Raw genomic sequence first — 19,129 nt, forward strand, 5'->3', positions numbered from 1 at the left:
TTAAGTTGTATTACTTTATATTGTATTGTTTTAAGTTGTATTATTACTTTATATTGTATTGTATTTTTATATTGTTTGTTTTATTGTATTACTTTATATCGTATTGTTTTGAGTTGTATTACTTTATATTGTATTGTTTTAAGTTGTATTACTTTATATTGTATTGTTTTAATTACTTTATATTGTATTGTTTTAAGTTGTATTACTTTATATTGTATTGTTTTAAGTTGTATTACTTTATATTGTATTGTTTTAAGTTGTATTACTTTATATTGTATTGTTTTAAGTTGTATTACTTTATATCGTATTGTTTTGAGTTGTATTACTTTATATTGTATTGTTTACAGTTGTATTACTTTATATCGTATTGTTTTGAGTTATATTATTTTATATTGTACTGTTTACAGTTGTATTACTTTATATCGTATTGTTTTGAGTTGTATTACATTATATCGTATTGTTTACAGTTGTATTACTTTATATCGTATTGTTTTGAGTTATATTACTTAATATTGTGTTGTTTACAGTTGTATTACTTTATATCGTATTGTTTTGAGTTGTATTACATTATATCGTATTGTTTACAGTTGTATTACTTTATATCGTATTGTTTTGAGTTATATTACTTAATATTGTATTGTTTACAGTTGTATTACTTTATATCGTATTGTTTTGAGTTATATTACTTAATATTGTGTTGTTTTAAGTTGTATTACTTTATATCGTATTGTTTTGAGTTATATTATTTAATATTGTGTTGTTTTAAGTTGTATTACTTTATATCGTATTGTTTTGAGTTATATTACTTAATATTGTGTTGTTTTAAGTTGTATTATTTTATATTGTACTGTTTACAGTTGTATTACTTTATATCGTATTGTTTTGAGTTATATTATTTAATATTGTGTTGTTTTAAGTTGTATCACTTTATATCGTATTGTTTTGAGTTGTATTACATTATATCGTATTGTTTACAGTTGTATTACTTTATATCGTATTGTTTTGAGTTATATTACTTAATATTGTGTTGTTTACAGTTGTATTACTTTATATCGTATTGTTTTGAGTTATATTACATTATATCGTATTGTTTACAGTTGTATTACTTTATATCGTATTGTTTTGAGTTGTATTACTTAATATCGTATTGTTTACAGTTGTATTACTTTATATCGTATTGTTTTGAGTTATATTACTTAATATCGTATTGTTTACAGTTGTATTACTTTATATCGTATTGTTTTGAGTTATATTATTTAATATTGTGTTGTTTTAAGTTGTATTACTTTATATCGTATTGTTTTGAGTTATATTATTTAATATTGTGTTGTTTTAAGTTGTATTACTTTATATCGTATTGTTTTGAGTTATATTACTTAATATTGTGTTGTTTTAAGTTGTATTACTTTATATTGTACTGTTTACAGTTGTATTACTTTATATCGTATTGTTTTGAGTTATATTATTTAATATTGTGTTGTTTTAAGTTGTATCACTTTATATCGTATTGTTTTGAGTTGTATTACTTTATATCGTATTGTTTTAAGTTGTATTACTTTATATCGTATTGTTTTGAGTTATATTATTTAATATTGTGTTGTTTTAAGTTGTATTACTTTATATCGTATTGTTTTAAGTTGTATTACATTATATCGTATTGTTTACAGTTGTATTACTTTATATCGTATTGTTTTGAGTTATATTACTTAATATTGTGTTGTTTTAAGTTGTATTACTTTATATCGTATTGTTTTGAGTTATATTACTTAATATTGTGTTGTTTTAAGTTGTATTACTTTATATTGTACTGTTTACAGTTGTATTACTTTATATCGTATTGTTTTGAGTTATATTATTTAATATTGTGTTGTTTTAAGTTGTATTACTTTATATCGTATTGTTTTGAGTTATATTATTTAATATCGTATTGTTTACAGTTGTATTACTTTATATCGTATTGTTTTGAGTTATATTATTTAATATTGTGTTGTTTTAAGTTGTATTACTTTATATCGTATTGTTTTAAGTTATATTATTTAATATTGTGTTGTTTTAAGTTGTATTACTTTATATCGTATTGTTTTGAGTTATATTATTTAATATTGTGTTGTTTTAAGTTGTATTACTTTATATCGTATTGTTTTGAGTTATATTACTTTATATTGTATTGTTTTAAGTTGTATTACTTTTTACGCTTTTTATTGTTCTAAATATTAATTATACTTACAGTGCGCCACCCAGTAGCACAGCGGCATGTTTACGGACTTATAATGTTAGAAATCGTGTTTCAATACCCACGGTGGGCAGGGCTCAGATAGCCCATTATGTATTTTTGTGTTTAACGTCAAGGAAACAAAATAATTCACACTATACGTTTGTAACTGTCGGTAATTCACACAATTTTCTATCGGGTCGTTGAGGTTGTCAGCATTTCTTCAAATCGTTTAACTGTAACTATTAGTATTTCTTATTATATGTATGACATTTCAAGTTATCTTTTAGTCACGTTTATTGTTGTTGGAACTGTACTATTGTAACTTTGAACTCTTTCTACGCATTGCTGTTTGTAATTTGTTAGAAACGTCACATTAACTGAGGACGTTTCTCGCACGTAATGTTTCTCTTAACTTGTTCATTGTAATTTCAAAAGCAGAGACGTTTAAAAACAGCTTTTCAGATTTATCTGTTAAGAGGAATATTACAAATATATCTAAAGTTTTTGTGATTTTCTTAACACATTTTAGACCTCTAGACTGTGTTGCCGTAATTGTTAATAGTGCGTACTGCATATTGTATTATTATAACCCTATTCATATGTTCTTCCAAGATACAAGGCCATCGGTAACTAAGATTAAACAGAACATTACATTGGAAAGCATAGCACGGTAAGAAACCTAATGGAAAACAGTAAGCAGTTGGTAAAGGCACTCGATTCGTAATCTGAGGACCGTGGGCTCGAATCCATGTCGCACCAAACATTATGTGATGGCAATCCCACTCTTCGCTTATAAAAGGGTAGCCCAAGAGTTGGCGGTGAGTTATGATGACTAGCTGCCTTCCTCTAGTCTTACACTGCTAAATTAGAGATAACTAGCGCAGATAGTCCTCGTGTAGCTTTGCGCGAAATTCAAAAACAAACAAACCTATGCAATCTAAAATAATTGTGTTAGTTATTAGTTGTCATTTTGAATTTCTTGATAATGTAGATTTAGACAGTGATGAATAACAATGAAAGCTGGTTTACACTAATATATGTTATTCGGTAGCACAGACCGCTTTCCGTAACACAAAGGCAGCAGATAGCTAGTTAGAGTGTACTTCATTTACAAGGTATTGTTAGCTAAGTTTTTCACTGAGGATGTACCAACATTTAACAAGTGAAATGCCTTTCAAGAGAAACTCTGTAAAAGTGATTTCTTATAGCCTTAACGATATTTTAAAGGTATTCGATTACCTGTATACATTCTTCGTACAAAACCGTAAGGATTACTAGCTAAGCCTGTTGTATACGGCTGGTATAGAATATGCTCAGCTAGTAACCCTTGGGCAAACTACACCAATCTTGACCAACAGGCTTACTACCTACAAGACTATATACAAACGGTGTACAATACGCTTAACCAGTAAGACTTATAGTAATTTTATACGAAATGTATACAACATGCTTAACCCGTAACACTTACACACACAAACTCTCTGCCGATCACGATTGGCAGGCTTAACCAGCAACAATAGACTGTGTAATACGTGTTCGGTAGGTTAACCTAATGATATACAGTCATCCAAGTGCTTCAAGGTTCTGATTTATTATATAATAGTTCAGGTTTGTTTGTTTTTACTTCACCTGTACACTACCAGTACAAGAACTTTAGGACATAATATATTTGTTACATGTGTTGGTTTACACCTTTCATTAAGTTATGTGATTCATCTTCAAGTTGAGATACAAGTTACTTGAAAGTTCTTCTGATTTTTCGTACATGTTTCATGATGAAACATTCATTATGTTCGTAATTACATAAACTTAAAATTACCTGAAACGTATCAGTACGAAGAAAGAAAATAAGAATGTTTTCGGAAAATTCACATAAATGGAATTTCCGGTATTTGCAATAATTGCTTCGAGAGGCACGTGCTAAAGTCTATCTTTATTCGAGTATGGAATTTCCCCCACAAAATATATCTAGAAACAAGCGGACGTACAAAAGATAACTGTATTTCTTTCACTGTTTATTGGCTTCATTTTCATGTTCCAAAGTACCACAGCCGGCGCCCTAACCTACGTAGTATAGGGATAAGACACGTGGAACTCTATCTCACTTGTCAACGTGCCCTAACATCATCTTTGTTAATTACCCACAAAAATCTAAGTTTGGGTAGCAAGATCAAGTCTTACGAGAATTAATTGCTTAGACTTTTGCGTATTTGGCTTCAAGCAGAACTGTTATAACAGAAATAGCGAATGATCTCCGAGTGTGTGTGACAATCCGGGCAAGAAACTCAGTCAGACCTATTGTTACGTCACAAAAAGAAGAGCTCAAGGTTCAGCACGTATCAACGAAAAAATAATAAATATTTTACATGAATATTCACGTGGTTGAATGTACACTCAAGTGCAAATAATTTCATAATATGTATCTTAAAGTTTTAACGCTAGGTTCACTGATGTTTCCATAAACAACTTAAAAATATAGTGCAAGGATATCAATTAGCTCATTCAGGCGGAGTAACACACTGATCCTATACAGACGTTGACAGATAACTATATTCAGGCGTATTAACACATTGATCCTACAGAAACATCAGCACGTAACTGTGTTCAGGCACGTTAACACATTTATTTTATACAAACATTATCAGATAATCGCATTATGGCACGTTAACACATTTATTTTACACAAACATTTTCAAATAATTGCATTCAGGTACGTCGTTAACACGTTGATACTATACAAACATTATCAGATAACTGTATTAAGGCACGTTAATCTCTTGATCCTAAACAAACATTTATAGGTATGTGTATATATTCAGTCACATCAGTACATTGGTCCTATCCAAATACTGGGAGGTAATTGTATCCAGGTACGTTAACACATATATGAACTAAGTTAAAGGAAAAACTTGTAACACGAAAATTCAAGTTTTGTTTATGGATAAAACGAGTAATATCCTTCGAAAAACGTTGTTTTCGTACTGTTAAAACTATTACGTTCCGCTAGGTTTATTTAGCATCGTAAGATGAATACATTTGTTTCTGTATTCAGGCCCGTTAAAACATTGAACCCACATTCAAATACTACCATATACTCTAACTATAACTAAATATAGTTTTCTGTTTTAAGATTAAGTAAAAGCAAAATTATCAGTAATAAATATTTTCATTTCTTACTTTTGACTTTCGTATGCCATACTGTGTTGTAGCCTACAGAGTGCATATTTCTTAGTGTCATTCATAGCACGCGCACGTTTTACTGACGTCACGATAGTGCAAACTGCAACTTTAAGTATTTCTTATGTGACGTTATTTTAATATCTACTGACTGATTGACAGACAACATTGTACTATATAGTGGTGCAGTTGGTCAAAACAGGTGAGCCCGTCCACGCGGCTTTCGGTCCACCTTTCGGATAAATTAGAGACTCCGATTCCCACGTGTAATATTAAGAACGAAGGTACGGGACTTAATAAACCTATTAATAAGTCACTGTAATTAATACGACAAAACACCAAAACGTAAGTTAGGCAACAACACACTGTGGCAACAACACACTGTGATAACTTTAAGACCACGCAACGCAATTCAGCACAGTCGGTTAATGTGCGTATTTACGCACAAAACAGTTAACAATACCGCCGTTTAACACTCTACGAAAAGACGTTTCTAGTCCTGATTTCTCCAAGCCCGTTCCCCTGGCTGTGGTTTCGCTAGATAGTAGATAGGGACAGTGTGAATCTCGTTAATCCATTCATTAATGGATTTAAATGGCAATTTCATTTAAATACAAACTTATTAGCCTAATATTAATAACCTTTCAAGTTGCTCCACTTTTCGTAGGAGTGTTAACTTATGATTCAAATAACACAGGTAGACGATCCCAAATTCAGCGGACCGAAAACGGGACTGTTCTGGAAACATTATATTCTGGCAAACACTCCATTAGCATGGAGAAATATCCTCATAGCTCAGTTTTTTCTGGTTGCTAATGTAACCAGAATCTTGAAATTACTGAAAACTGCACTAAGAGTTACTGTACAAACTGGTAAACAGAAATAACTAATTAAACATTTTTATTTAGGCTTAAATTAGATTAAATACTGACATAGCCGCTTTGTTTGGCGGGGGAAAAGTATGTGTGTGTGTTTTCTTATAGCAAAGCCACACTGGGCTATCTGCCGAGCCCACCGAGGGGAATCGAGCCCCTGAGTTAAGTATTGTAGATCCGTACACTTACCGCTGTACTAGCGGGGTGCAGGGGAGGAATAAGTCAGTGATGTTTACGTGACCTCAGTTCAAACCTTCCCTTTGGTTGCATTGGCAAATTTTTGCCTATTTATTCGTCATGAAAATATTCAAAAAGCAAGTTAAAACAACCTTCAAGTATGTATTTCATACACGTGAGGTCTGACAACCCTGAAACTAGTAAATTCCGAAATCTGGCATACCAGATTTGGGATTGTATACCTGTACTTTTTTTTTTAATCAGGGACTACATGCTCCTAATGAAGGAGTGAGCATTTATACTAATATAAACAACCTGAATAAACAGTCTTAACACAATATGAGCTATAACACAAGGAAAACATCTTTATTCCATATTCTCTATTGGCCAAAAATCAAGTAGCATCGTGTAGAAATGCTTTCTAAGCAATGACGTATTAAATTTTTGCCACCCCTAGGCCTATTCGGAAGCGCCACCCGCGCGCTCCCTGGATAGGGCTATAGTCCCAACCAAGAGCTATAAAATTTTTAGAGCAGCGGGGTCGAAAACAGCAGTTTATTAGCAATAGTAAAAAGGCAAGGGACTTCCATATCTACCTCTAAACATTGGATCTACAGATCACAGGCAGTCCTAAAAGGACTGTTGGGTTTGTTCAAATCATCCTCGGTTTTCACTCCGTCCAACTATTACTTTGCTCTTAAAAGCATCCGGACGTTTTCTTTTCTCTCGAGTGACCAATTCCCTTGTGAAGAGAAACAAAATTTTCTGAACAGCTCCGATTGCGTCTAAACCTAAACTAAAAAGTTCAGGCTTAAACGTTTTAAATCAAAATTATTATCATTTTTTTTTGTTTTTTTATTGAAGGAGTGGCAGATAGAGGATAGTCGAAAATCCTATTTTAACTGCTTATTAGTGTTGTATTCGCTATATATAAATATTCACTTGAACGGTGTTCCTAAACAAACGATGCCGCCCTAGGCCTGGGCAACCTATGCGGAAATACGTCATAGTTTCCAAGCTCAAAGCGCGGATTCGTTCCCCTGCTCTGGTATTATCTCAAAGAAACGATTACGTAACTTTTTCAAAACTAACAACAAGAAACATCTAATTCTAACTCTTGCATTAACAATTTTGTTGCTTCCAGTACTGAACGAAGACAAGTACAGGTCGCCTTATTTTCCTTTTACTGTCAGTGTGGTTATGTTTTCATTTGATTAGAACTCTCAGTGTACTGGAAATTTAAGAAAACAGCTTAGTGAAATCGCCCATTTTCTGTGTTAACTACATAGGGTATCGCAGGGCTGTTTCGAGGGGTTGAGTAAGAAACTGATATTTTTCTTGTTTTTTTATAATTTCTTCTATTACGTATATGTTATTAAGGACCCTTTTTAGGAACATTATAGTATGTACAATTACAAAATGTTGTTTAAAAAGCCAGAGGGCGCTATTGATAATTTTAGTTTTAATTAATGGTAAGAGAAGTTACGAGTGTTACATGTACAACTATAATAAGTAAACAAAAGCTACGTAATCATTTCAAACAACAAACACAAAGAAATACGATCGTTCTAAACTAAGTTATAATTCATCACAAGTTTCACCCAACAATTACATATCATAGTTCTATTACGTTCTACCCACAAATATTTAATCAGGCCAACTCGTCCTGTAAACAAACTAATATAAATCGGTAATCAGACATGATAACTCCTTACTCCTGTAGACAAGGAAATATACATTTGTAAACAGACATACGTACGTTTCACTCACAAACTAATACAACTCTTTAATCAGACACAATAACATGTCACACAAATAAACAAACTGGTACAGCTCTGTAATCAAACAAGATAAGCCGATAATCGTCTCGTCCTAAAAACAAACTAAAAAAAAGTTCACAGAATTACACGTTCTGTTGATAACACAAGCTAACACAAACCTATATACAGATATGGCGTTACAATATATTTTTTCTTACTAGGTTTGGTCTGAATTTCGCGCAAAGCTACATGAGGCCTACCTTGCGCTAGCCGTCCTTAATTTAGCGGTGTAAGACTAGATGGAAGGCAACTAGTCATCACCATCCACCGCTAACTCTTGGGCTACTCTTTTACCAACGAACGATTAGTGGGATTAATCGTAACATTATAACGTCCCCATAGCTGAAAGGGCGAACATGTTTGCTGTAATAGGGATTCGAACCCGCGACCCTCGGATTTTTAATAGGTCATAACGACATAATATTTCTGTGTAAAACAAGCAATGTTGTATCCATATTAACTCGTTCAGGCTTGTCTGAAGGTTGAAATTACTCATATTTTACATTGTTGTGGTGGACGCACGCACCACCTTCTAACTCACGAGCGTAACTAGATAAGGGGCTGTGCCTAACCCTATCCCGTAGCTTTAAAAACAAAACAGAAAAATTGAAAAGCTAAATAGCTTTTAAATAAAAGTAATATATGTTAGAAGTTTTTATTTCAAGTAACCCATAATGTCATTTTTTTAGAGTTTATATATTTATCCGGCTTTAAGAGTGGCCTAGGATATACACGATTTTAAATCCTTTTCTGTAATATCAGAGATATGCTCGTGTGGTTTACCTAAAGTTTATGACGTAAATAAATGTTTTCTGCAAATAATATTGACCTAATGCATCTAAACACCGTAGCTGTAGTTTATTTTGTGAAAATGTACGGCAAAATTGTCATGTGTTTATTACCCTATGACGGAAACTGTTTAAAAATCTACAACAAAAACTACATAACCAAAACCACTTACTTTGTAATTGGAAGATTAGGATAAAAATTATAATAGAATAGTTTATTAATAAGTTATTGTAAAATAAGGACGTTCAGTATTATTCAGTCACGTGATAGCTATCAACGAGCAGTCACGTGACTTCGGTTTCTTCGTTAGCTACATCGCTTCGACAGTACTTACATGTGACCGTTTGTCCGCGTCTTCAGTTTGAGCCTGAGTGTCGAAGTGGTGGGAACGCTGTCATTCCGCACAGATCACACACAGCACGAGATTCGTTAGTTTCTCTTGAGACGAGGGTTTTTAACGAAACAGGATGTCTCTGATAAGGCGCCGTTACTCACGGAATTGAGCTGTTAAGATGACGCGAAAGAAGCAATCACATCCAAGACACATCGAGCTAGACGAAGATACCATCGAAATTCTACACAATGGTGAGTTGCCCTTAGGAAAATAAAACTGGACCAGCTATGAATGGTCAATTGTCTAAAACAACAGGAACATTTCGTACTGCGTCAAGTAACACGCAGTAAATGTTTCGTAATCGTAGTGGTTTCCATGTGGCCTGTTGAAGGCTCACGCAACGAATCTGGTGCATGTAGGTTCGTGAAACCTCTATGTGAAGAAACCAATACGTATGATAAATATTGACCGTATCTACCTAGAAAATGAACTGAGCAAATTTATTATCTAATTGAAAATTCATACGTGTCTCTTATAAACTAAATATTTTGGATTATTACGAATCTAAAGTTCTTAGTCGTCCCGCAATAGACTGATAAAAACAAAACAACAACAAATATAATCTTGTTTAAAGTCGAGAGTAGGCCCAGCGTCATGATTTCCTTGCTCTGATCCAGAGACTTTTAATACGATCTCTTAAACCAAGGTTAAATGTTACAGAAAATAGAGAAAGGACAAAACTGACGACAAACAACAATTTTATAATACATTCAATATAAAAATGTTAACAGTCCCAGAGGCCTTACCTCCTGGAACCGGTACTGTACGATAGTTTAAAATGAAGTTCTTGTTTTTCAAATCGTCTCAATTTTCACGCGCTTCTTAGTTCGATAAGGTTTCGTATCATAAGAGTCGTCCTGATGGGTTTCTTATGGCTTGCTTTCATTCAAGTTTTAAATAAACAAATCAAGATTAGTCTACAAAGAATCGCAAAATTTAAGAAATTAAATTCCACCAATAACACTTTTATATTATCAAAACCATCCTTGAAGGTTAAACAATTGCGAATATTTTTTCTAGGTAGATAGATATGTGTTTGTGTTCTGTGAAAGTTATGTCATTGAGATACATTATGTATGTATGTATCGTATAAATTTTGTGTGATATCATACAGTTAAAAAATGTCTTTAGAAGTGGACGCCCACAGAAATATTTTCATTTACAGGGTGGGGGTTAGAACATTTATATAGGGTTTGAGAGTGTTTTTCTAACGACAAAGCCACATCGGCTGTATGCTGTGTCCACCGAGGGGAATCGAACACTTGATGTTAGCGTTGTAAATCCGTAGACATAGTCTGTCCTCGTTGGAACCGTACGAAGAGAATCGTTTTTATAGTGTATGTCAACAGGCTAAAATAATAGTGTTATATGTGGTTAAACACGAACGCAAATTTACAGTTTTAATAAAAATTACTAACAATTAGTTTAACTACGATGCTAATTTTACATCATAACACATACAATTTTGTGTGTGTGTGTGAATGCAAGGTGGCGCCCTTGTTGTTGGCGCCCTGTTATTACAAATGTTCAGTCTTTCAGCCATCACTGTCAATTATTTCACGATCGTCTGTATTGTTCTAAACTATGACACAACACAATAGTTTAGAACTTTCGTATTGTGCTTTGTAAGTTAACATCAGTTAAGAATTATTGTTAAACCCTGTATTAGTCGTTTCTTAGACGCGTTGGAATGTTCCTTCAGTTATTGTACCAAACATAAATCTATGAATGCTAGAGTTACACACTTAATTCGTTCCAGGAAATACCGGTAAATATTGTAAAATATATAATTTTCTACTTGTACTTTTGGGTAAGCGTTGAATGAGATGTCTACAAAACTCGCACATAAATACATATATATATATTTGTCCTATGTGACGAGTAAATATTATTATATTTTCTATTTTCACTGCTATTTAGTACGGTACTTTTCTATGAGCTTTCTTAATGTTTTGTAAAGTTAAATAACGCAAAATAAAACAGGATAAAAAACAAATCATGACATAAATTATTTGTTGGAGAATTTAAAGTATCTTAAAACAACTCATTTCTTTGCAATCTTTTATATTCTACATCCAAGAACAATGTGACGTTTAACCCATTACTCACTTATTGATATCTGTACATCGTAAAGGTACTTTTAATTACAAAATAGACAAAAATACGTTCCAGCATACTTTTGTAGACAAGCTAAAGAACTTTAAGTTTTACCACACTTTAATAATTAAGAAACACTGGGTTTCTCTCTATTAGGAATGATAAAATAAGTTATCTCTGGTGACGTCACATTCGTCTCTGTGAGTATTTAGGAGAACAACTAGTGCACGTAAAATTCTTAGAAATCACGTGAATGAAATGCGTTTATATATTTTTCTTGCGGCTTATACATTAACATATTGTAGTTTTACCTTTGAAAATCAGTTCATTTATTTTACTAACATGTAACTTTAAATTGTAAGGTTCGTTATGTACTCAAACATTGTATGTTTAAAGATAAAGTGTTCGTGTTACAATCTGTTTGTAAGATAGGAAGTTGAGAAAGGAGAAACTGGGGAAGAATCGAAGCACCGAAGGAGAAAGAAGATATTATTATAAACCAGGGTAGGAAAAAACAGACATCAAAGTAACTATGAAGAAGGGTAAGTAAAAATAGATTTGGAGGACAAAGAGGAATGTGGAAGATGGTAAGTCGAAGGTTAAAACAGAGCGACAGAGGGGAAAAAAGAAGCTAAAAGTAATGGGGAGTGAAAAAGATGGGCGTGTTCCTGAATATACTTACCGAATCCCAAGCCTCCTGTCATTGGATGCCACCTTTGTAATAATAAAAGCGTTGCTAACGGCATGACGATCAGTCTTGGCGGTGAAGGGCTGGTTTTATTATACACTAAGACACAGTAGAAATACCTGCCCCTCATTTCAACGACCCACCCCCTTAGTTTTTCTTGGAACTCATAAAATGTATTTTATTTCACTACTGAACTCTAAAGCGCTGTTTAGGTTGTAGGAAGTTTTCTGCATTCGAGCTACGCCTTGCGCTCTTTTCAGTGATTCTCTAAGTTTGAAAAGACGAGAAAACTGTCCAAGAAAGCATAACCAATCATTATAACTATCCTTGAGTAGTCTCCAAACGATTATTGTGCATAAGTGTCGACTGGATAAATAATCAAACGTGTTTAATGATACTATATTTCCCAAAGTATGCTATTCAATATCTTAACGTTTAACGCACTCAATCAATGTATTATTTCGCCTGAATTAATTAGTGCTACGTAACATTGTTGTTGTTTTTTTTCGTCGTGTATTTTTGTGCTTGAGGAACACGAAATGTTTGGTCTATCAAAAATTAAATGTTATTGGTTTGTGTTGTATTCTTGCCCTCTATGCGTTTTTTTATGTTAGAAAAAATGCTGAGTAAATTAGCAATTATCTGATACTGCCTGTATTTATCATTATCGCATTTCTTTACCATGTCTTATATTTTTTATTGTAGGGTTGTATAATACTTGAACATGATTGGCCAATACATAGCGTCATACGGTCATCAGTATAAAAATCCGTTATTAATGAAAACTGATTTTCAAGCAACTCTGTATTGCACTGTGTCCTGTGACACATTCTCAGTGTTTACTGGTGTTGAATGGATGTAAAATTAACATTCTTTACAGGTAGAATCTTTTTTTTTTCTCTCTCTCTCTCTCTGCAGATCTAAGAACCCATGAATGAAAGTAAAGGTGAATGTTTTACAGTTCTATGTTAGGACACATTAGGACAGCTGGGATACCATACAACTGTTATTGTGTAAACTACATTACACAAGCGAATCGTAATTATTATAATTTTTATTTGCATAATTTACAAATCGTGTTTTTAAAAATAAACATTAATTTTTATTTTATGCTTAACACTAACTATTTATTGGCCCGGCATGGCCAAGCGTGTAAAGACGTTCGACTTGTAATCCGAGGGTTGCGGGTTCGAATCCCGGTCGCACCAAACATGCTCACCCTTCTAGCCGTGAGGGCATTATAATGTGACGGTCAGTCCCACTATTCGTTTGTAAACAAGTGTCCCAAGAGTTGGCGGTGGGTGGTGATGACCAGCTGCCTTCCCTCTATCTTACACTGTTAAATGAGGGACGGCTAGCGCAGATAGCCCTCGTGTAGCTTTGAGTGAAATTCAAAAACAAACTATTTATTTTTGGTATTATTTCTTTTATTTGTCATAAAAAGGTAAAGTGCACTTATGTAAATAAAAGACACAAAATATACAGGCACGTTAATGGAACTTGGTGTGTGTGTGTGTCATTTTAGACAGTTTTGAGAAAACTCTGCATGTTCATTTTTCGTATTTAACAACGAAAGGCACCTGCACACATTACAATTACGTTCTTGATGTTTGAATATAATATATAACACAACCAGGTGTTTCTGTGTTTATAATTCTGAAAGTGTACAGCCATATTCACGCCAATGTCAACTTTTCACAACTAAGGTTTGTACGTATTGTTTTGTGACAGTATTCTACATATTGGGCAGACTTCATAATTAAGGGTTTCTGTGTTTATAGTCCTAATAAAATGTACACATATTTGTGGTCAGGGGTGGCGTTATAGGTGAGCAATAGCTACCAGTGTGTCTAACACGCTAATGGTGATCTACATATATTGACGGCAAAAGCCCCACCAATATTCTATCTGGCTCACCACGCCTCTTTCCCCCATCTGGAAGACTAGTCCCGGACTTGTTTGTAATGTTGTAAAATCTTCACAACTAAATGAATGTGTTTATACTCTTGAGAAATTATAGCTATGTTTGTGATGTTGAACATTCAGCCAAGTGTTTCTACGTATATAGTTTTAAAAGATATATGCATGTTCACAATGTTGATTAGGCTTTATAGTCCTGCATTTTCGTTTGTAGTGTTGAATGTACTTCAGAACCAAGTTTCGAGAGGAGAAACAAACATTCGTGGTTGTTGAACAAACGTAAAGAGCAGCGGTTTATGTATAAATGTAGCTTCACGAAATTACAGTCATAGGTATATAACCCTAAACGTTATTTAAATAAAACTGTCCCCGAGTGTGTAGAAAATAACATTGTTTTTTTTTATACATTATGAGCACTATTCTTAAAAACCAAGAAAATATAATAGTTTTAAGCGTAGAATAGCACGTACATTCTATAAGACTTGGGAGGCGTGCTACTATTTAGTATATGCTCTTTCAGTCACAAACACCTGGTTTGATAAGTCCTAGTAAATATTGTTGTGTTAGTAATTCTTACCGTAAAAACTGATTATTGAATGGCTTAAAGACTTGATAATAATTACAGTTCGCCTGCTTGACGTAGTTCACACTTGTTATTTATGAATACAGACACACACACTCTTCAGCACTAATATTTGCACACTACACGGCTTGGTAGTCGTGAAAAGCCTCGTCGGCCCAGGATACAGTAGATATGATGTGGTTGGCATATTGTAACACATTCCCCTCTACATTCAATCATGGGTTCTTAGATATGTTGAAAATGTCTTAGAAACTTTGATATTCCTAGTTTAGTTGTCAAGCTAAGTATTAGGGTAAGTGTATTTCTGGATACAACACTTGATCAGAGTATTTCATGCATGCGTAAATATTATCCTACTGTAGCCCTTCTTAACTTAAAGGACATGGTGTGTTAAAGCGTACGTAGCATGGAGATTTATGTCAGAAAACATTCCTTAAGGAAAGCAGAGCTAAAATAATGACGTAATGAAAACATGGCGAGTAGTTTCAATCAGTAATTATGCAAAAAAGCGAGTTGTGTAGTCAAAATGAGTAAAACATAATCAAAAGATATCTTTTGTACACATTCATTCTAACGTTGTTATACACGGAGAATATATCGCAACAGCGCAGTCGTTGTCTCGTGTTATCTTTTATATAACACATTCAAAACAGTTTAGAATAGTTGTAGAGATAAAAAAATATTAACTGTTCAACCCTTATTTTATGTAAGGTTTAACCGTAACTGGACCCCATCGGCTTTACCCCATATGTACTTGTTTATTTTTTTAACTATATTTACGCATCAGATTACTTGTGGGTTTATAACTTCGTTGATTTCTGGTAACGTACGAGTCGGTAAGGATGTAAATCATTTCCACCAACACTGCAATCATTCTGAATAATTACTGGTTCAGGTTGCCTGTTCCTACAACATAGAGTAATTGTATCTAGTTTGGATCAGTTCTTTATACTGAGTGGTTGTTAGAAAAACATGGCACGAATCACTATGATGCACTACTGATACGAACAGCGTAAATACACTTATTTATTTATAGATTAAGCATATCTAGTTAGATAACTTACATTAACTAGTGTAACACCACCACTGAGCTTAATGACTGAATTTAGAGTACATCACCATTTTGTATATAGTTAACTGTGTAAGTGGCTTCGAGGTTAGCGTGCCAAGTTGCTTATCGTAAGGTCCAAGGCTCGAATTACTCTATGCAACTGAATACGTTTCTCACTGTCACCTGAGATGCCTTTATAACTGTAAAAGTTAAACTTGCTATTAGAGTAGCCACGTAAACAATGGTTGCCCTTCTCCAGCTAGCAGTCCTAAGTTAATGATAATTACGCCTGAGTTTTAAAGGTCCTTTAAATTGGGCCTTTATTTTGTGTGTCACATAAAGTGGAAAATGCCAAACTCCGATAACTGGTTATTTAATGCAGAGGTCAAAAAAATATCAAAATAGATGAGAATTTTTAAATAATTGGTACAACCTACCACTATAACATAAACATTAATAATAAAGTAACTTCACCAGAACACATTTCCATCAATACATGGAAAGCCTAAATGCAGCTGACATAATCATGCTAAACACTTTTTGATGACACATTATTTTTGTGATTATGTTACTTGAAAATCCTGTAGGTTTGGCACATTTGTTTTCCTGAACCTTAAATATTTCTAGAACTTATCGAGTGGTTCGAATCTGGTCTGTCATGTGTTTATCAGAGGAAATGTTTCGTATCTTATTGATGTCATACACTTAAAGTGTTACGTTGCGAACCACAGGTTTCTATATTCCTTTCACACTTGTATCTAAAATTAGAAATTAAACAATAGGTGATGGCATAGCTTGGATCGTTGCATTTCCTCTGTTATTAGCCCTTACAAGCATTATTGTGTAATTTACATACGTTATTCATCATCTGATTATGAATTTCCAAGAAAATGTGTTCTAGCGATATGAAGTCGTATCACATTACCCTTTATACCGTAATCATTTTTCTGTCTGTTTCGCAGAATTTTGCTAGATTTACGAAAATCGCGACGCCAGCACGTCTCTTTGTTTTTGCTGGCATTTAGCGTTCTTCGAAGTTATAACAGGAGTCGACTTCAATATGATTTTGTTGTAAAGACGTCTTTCTGCTCCCATCTTTAGTTCTTATAGATGAGGTGGCTATAAGCTATGTGATATTTGTTCTTGAGTGTAGTGTTAGCCAGAAATAATTTTGGCAACTGAAATGCTTTTCGTTTGTCTGTAGTGGTTCTTTTATCATGGGAAGTTTGGAGGAGGGTTGACAGAATTTGGAGGTGTATGTTACTAGCTTCGAGATTTTGTCATTGTTTCTTTAAATAGCCATACACCACTGCCTTCAGTTGTGTTGTGACGTTATAAAGTAAACACACACTCTTCACGAGTCTCTCGGTACCACTTTTAGTAAGGGCGACCAGAGAAAAAGAAACGGATAAAGTAGTTCTGTAAGAAATAGGAAAAAAAGAAAAAAAGTTATTTTTATCTATGAAGATAAATTCTCTCCGTCAACAACTGACGGAATTTTGAAAATTAAATAAACTAATTTATATGTTTGCTTATGTAATCTGTAATAACACATAAATGAGAGATGACGTCGTACTAAAAGCGTGTAACTCTATGTGTTAACATTGTAGTAAAAGCGTGTAACTCTATGTGTTAACATTGTAGTAAAAGCGTGTAACTCTGTGTATTAACATTGTAGTAAAAACGTGCAACTCTTGTTGTAGTGTTGCATAATAGACTTTGCTACAGAAAAGCAGTAGGGTTGAAGCATTAGAGAGGAAAGAAGCAACTGAATGGAGAAGTGGGGGGGTCATACGTATATAAAATCACTGTAGGTCATGCGCTGTAGAAGTTGGCATACTAAGGTGGAATATTGTCACCGATGCCTAATCAGTAAGCTTTTTTTTTCTTCTATATTCCCATCAAACTTGCAAAGTTAAAGTTAAATTTTATATCTAGCATTAAAGCCATCACCTGATGAGTTAACGAAAGTTCCGAATTGCGGATCTTGTGTGAGAAGAAGATTGCTAGTTACTAGATTTCACAGACAGCCTGTTTGAGTCACGAATGTAAGAATTTGCTCTTTTGATAGTCTGAGTGTCGAACATGTGGCGAGGAACAATGAAAAACGTTGTTTACTTCGGATGGACGGGTCTTCGTTTGATAGCAACCTGGGACTGCTTTATACATGGCCGTGTCGTCTCATCCGTGAAGAGTGACTGCTAGAAAATTATCGTGCTGTGGACCTTTTGGAATTTAGTCTTCTTTTATCTTTGTTTTTGAATTTCGCACAAAACTACACGAGGGCTATCTGCGCTAGCCGTCCCTAATCTAGCAGTATAAGTCATCACCACCCACCGCTAGCTCTTGGGCTACTCTCTTACAAACGAATAGTGGGATTGCCCGTTACATTATAACGGTCCCCCGCCAAAAAGGCGAACATGTTTAGTGCGACCGGGATTCGAACCCGCGATCCTCAGATTACGAGTCGATAGCCGTAACCACCTGGCCATGCCGGACCAATTGAAGGATGGAACCAGTCACTCATTAGAAGCTCAGCAATTGTCAAATTAAGGATGCGAATATCGTTTAGGACCACCTCATAAACAAAAACAAACATTACAGAGTTTTTTTCCATCTTAGCCATTGTCTTAGTCTATCCAATCCATTGTTGTTTGCCCCTACCCTCCACCAGTGGCTCAATGAATTCCAAATTAAAAGTTAATCGGAAGAAAGTAAGTTACGTATGAGACAAGCAGCTAGTCTGAAAAAAAGGGAATAATGTTGGTTGCTGGTATTCTTTACACGATTTGCCACAACTGCTGCAGCGAATAGTAATCAGTTAATTAGAAATTAGGGTTATCTGAACCGTCTTGTTCATTCCTAATACTTTGCGTACCCTAACTAAGGACCAATGATGTACTTTGCTTACCCTAACTAAGGACCAATGATGTACTTTGCGTATCCAAACTAAGGACCAATGATGTACTTTGCGTACCCTAACTAAGGACTAATGATTCCTCTAATTTCTTTCAATCAATGTGCTGAATGATTTTTTTTTTTTCATGTGCATCAGTATCGAGGATTTTGAGTGTTTTAGAGCATCGACACAATTGGGTCATTAAATCGCTTCGCGATGCTACCAGCTTTAGGCCTATCGATACCAGGATCATTAAAGCCGTTAACGTGTTGAGACTCCTCACCATTACTGAGGATGTGCGCGGCAGGAATAATGAAGTGCGCGGCAAATGACTGGTTGTAGTGTAGCCGTGCAGCGTAAATGGAACTCTACTAAGGACCCTCACCCAACATATCCATAGATATGAAGTTACATACTTTCATTTAAGTTACTAATACTCGTTTA

General features: G+C 34.1%; 1 protein-coding gene across 6 annotated transcripts in view; it reads left to right on the top strand.

Annotated features, from left to right (window-relative positions):
- LOC143240099 (sal-like protein 1) overlaps window positions 1–19,129 on the top strand; it is an 85,417-nt gene that overhangs the window by 12,453 nt on the left and 53,835 nt on the right. The window contains exon 1 of one of the 6 annotated variants that reach the window (XM_076481959.1): window positions 9,313–9,638. The exons of 4 other annotated variants lie outside the window; for them this stretch is intronic. In XM_076481959.1, the coding sequence (XP_076338074.1) occupies window positions 9,566–9,638 (73 nt within the window). In that variant the 5' untranslated portion in view covers window positions 9,313–9,565. Of the gene's footprint in view, window positions 1–9,312; window positions 9,639–19,129 lie in introns of those variants that run through there. One more of the 6 variants, XM_076481963.1, reaches the window with a different exon arrangement.

This window comes from Tachypleus tridentatus, chromosome 13 (genome assembly GCF_004210375.1).
Source record: "Tachypleus tridentatus isolate NWPU-2018 chromosome 13, ASM421037v1, whole genome shotgun sequence".
Lineage (NCBI taxonomy): Eukaryota > Metazoa > Arthropoda > Merostomata > Xiphosura > Limulidae > Tachypleus > Tachypleus tridentatus.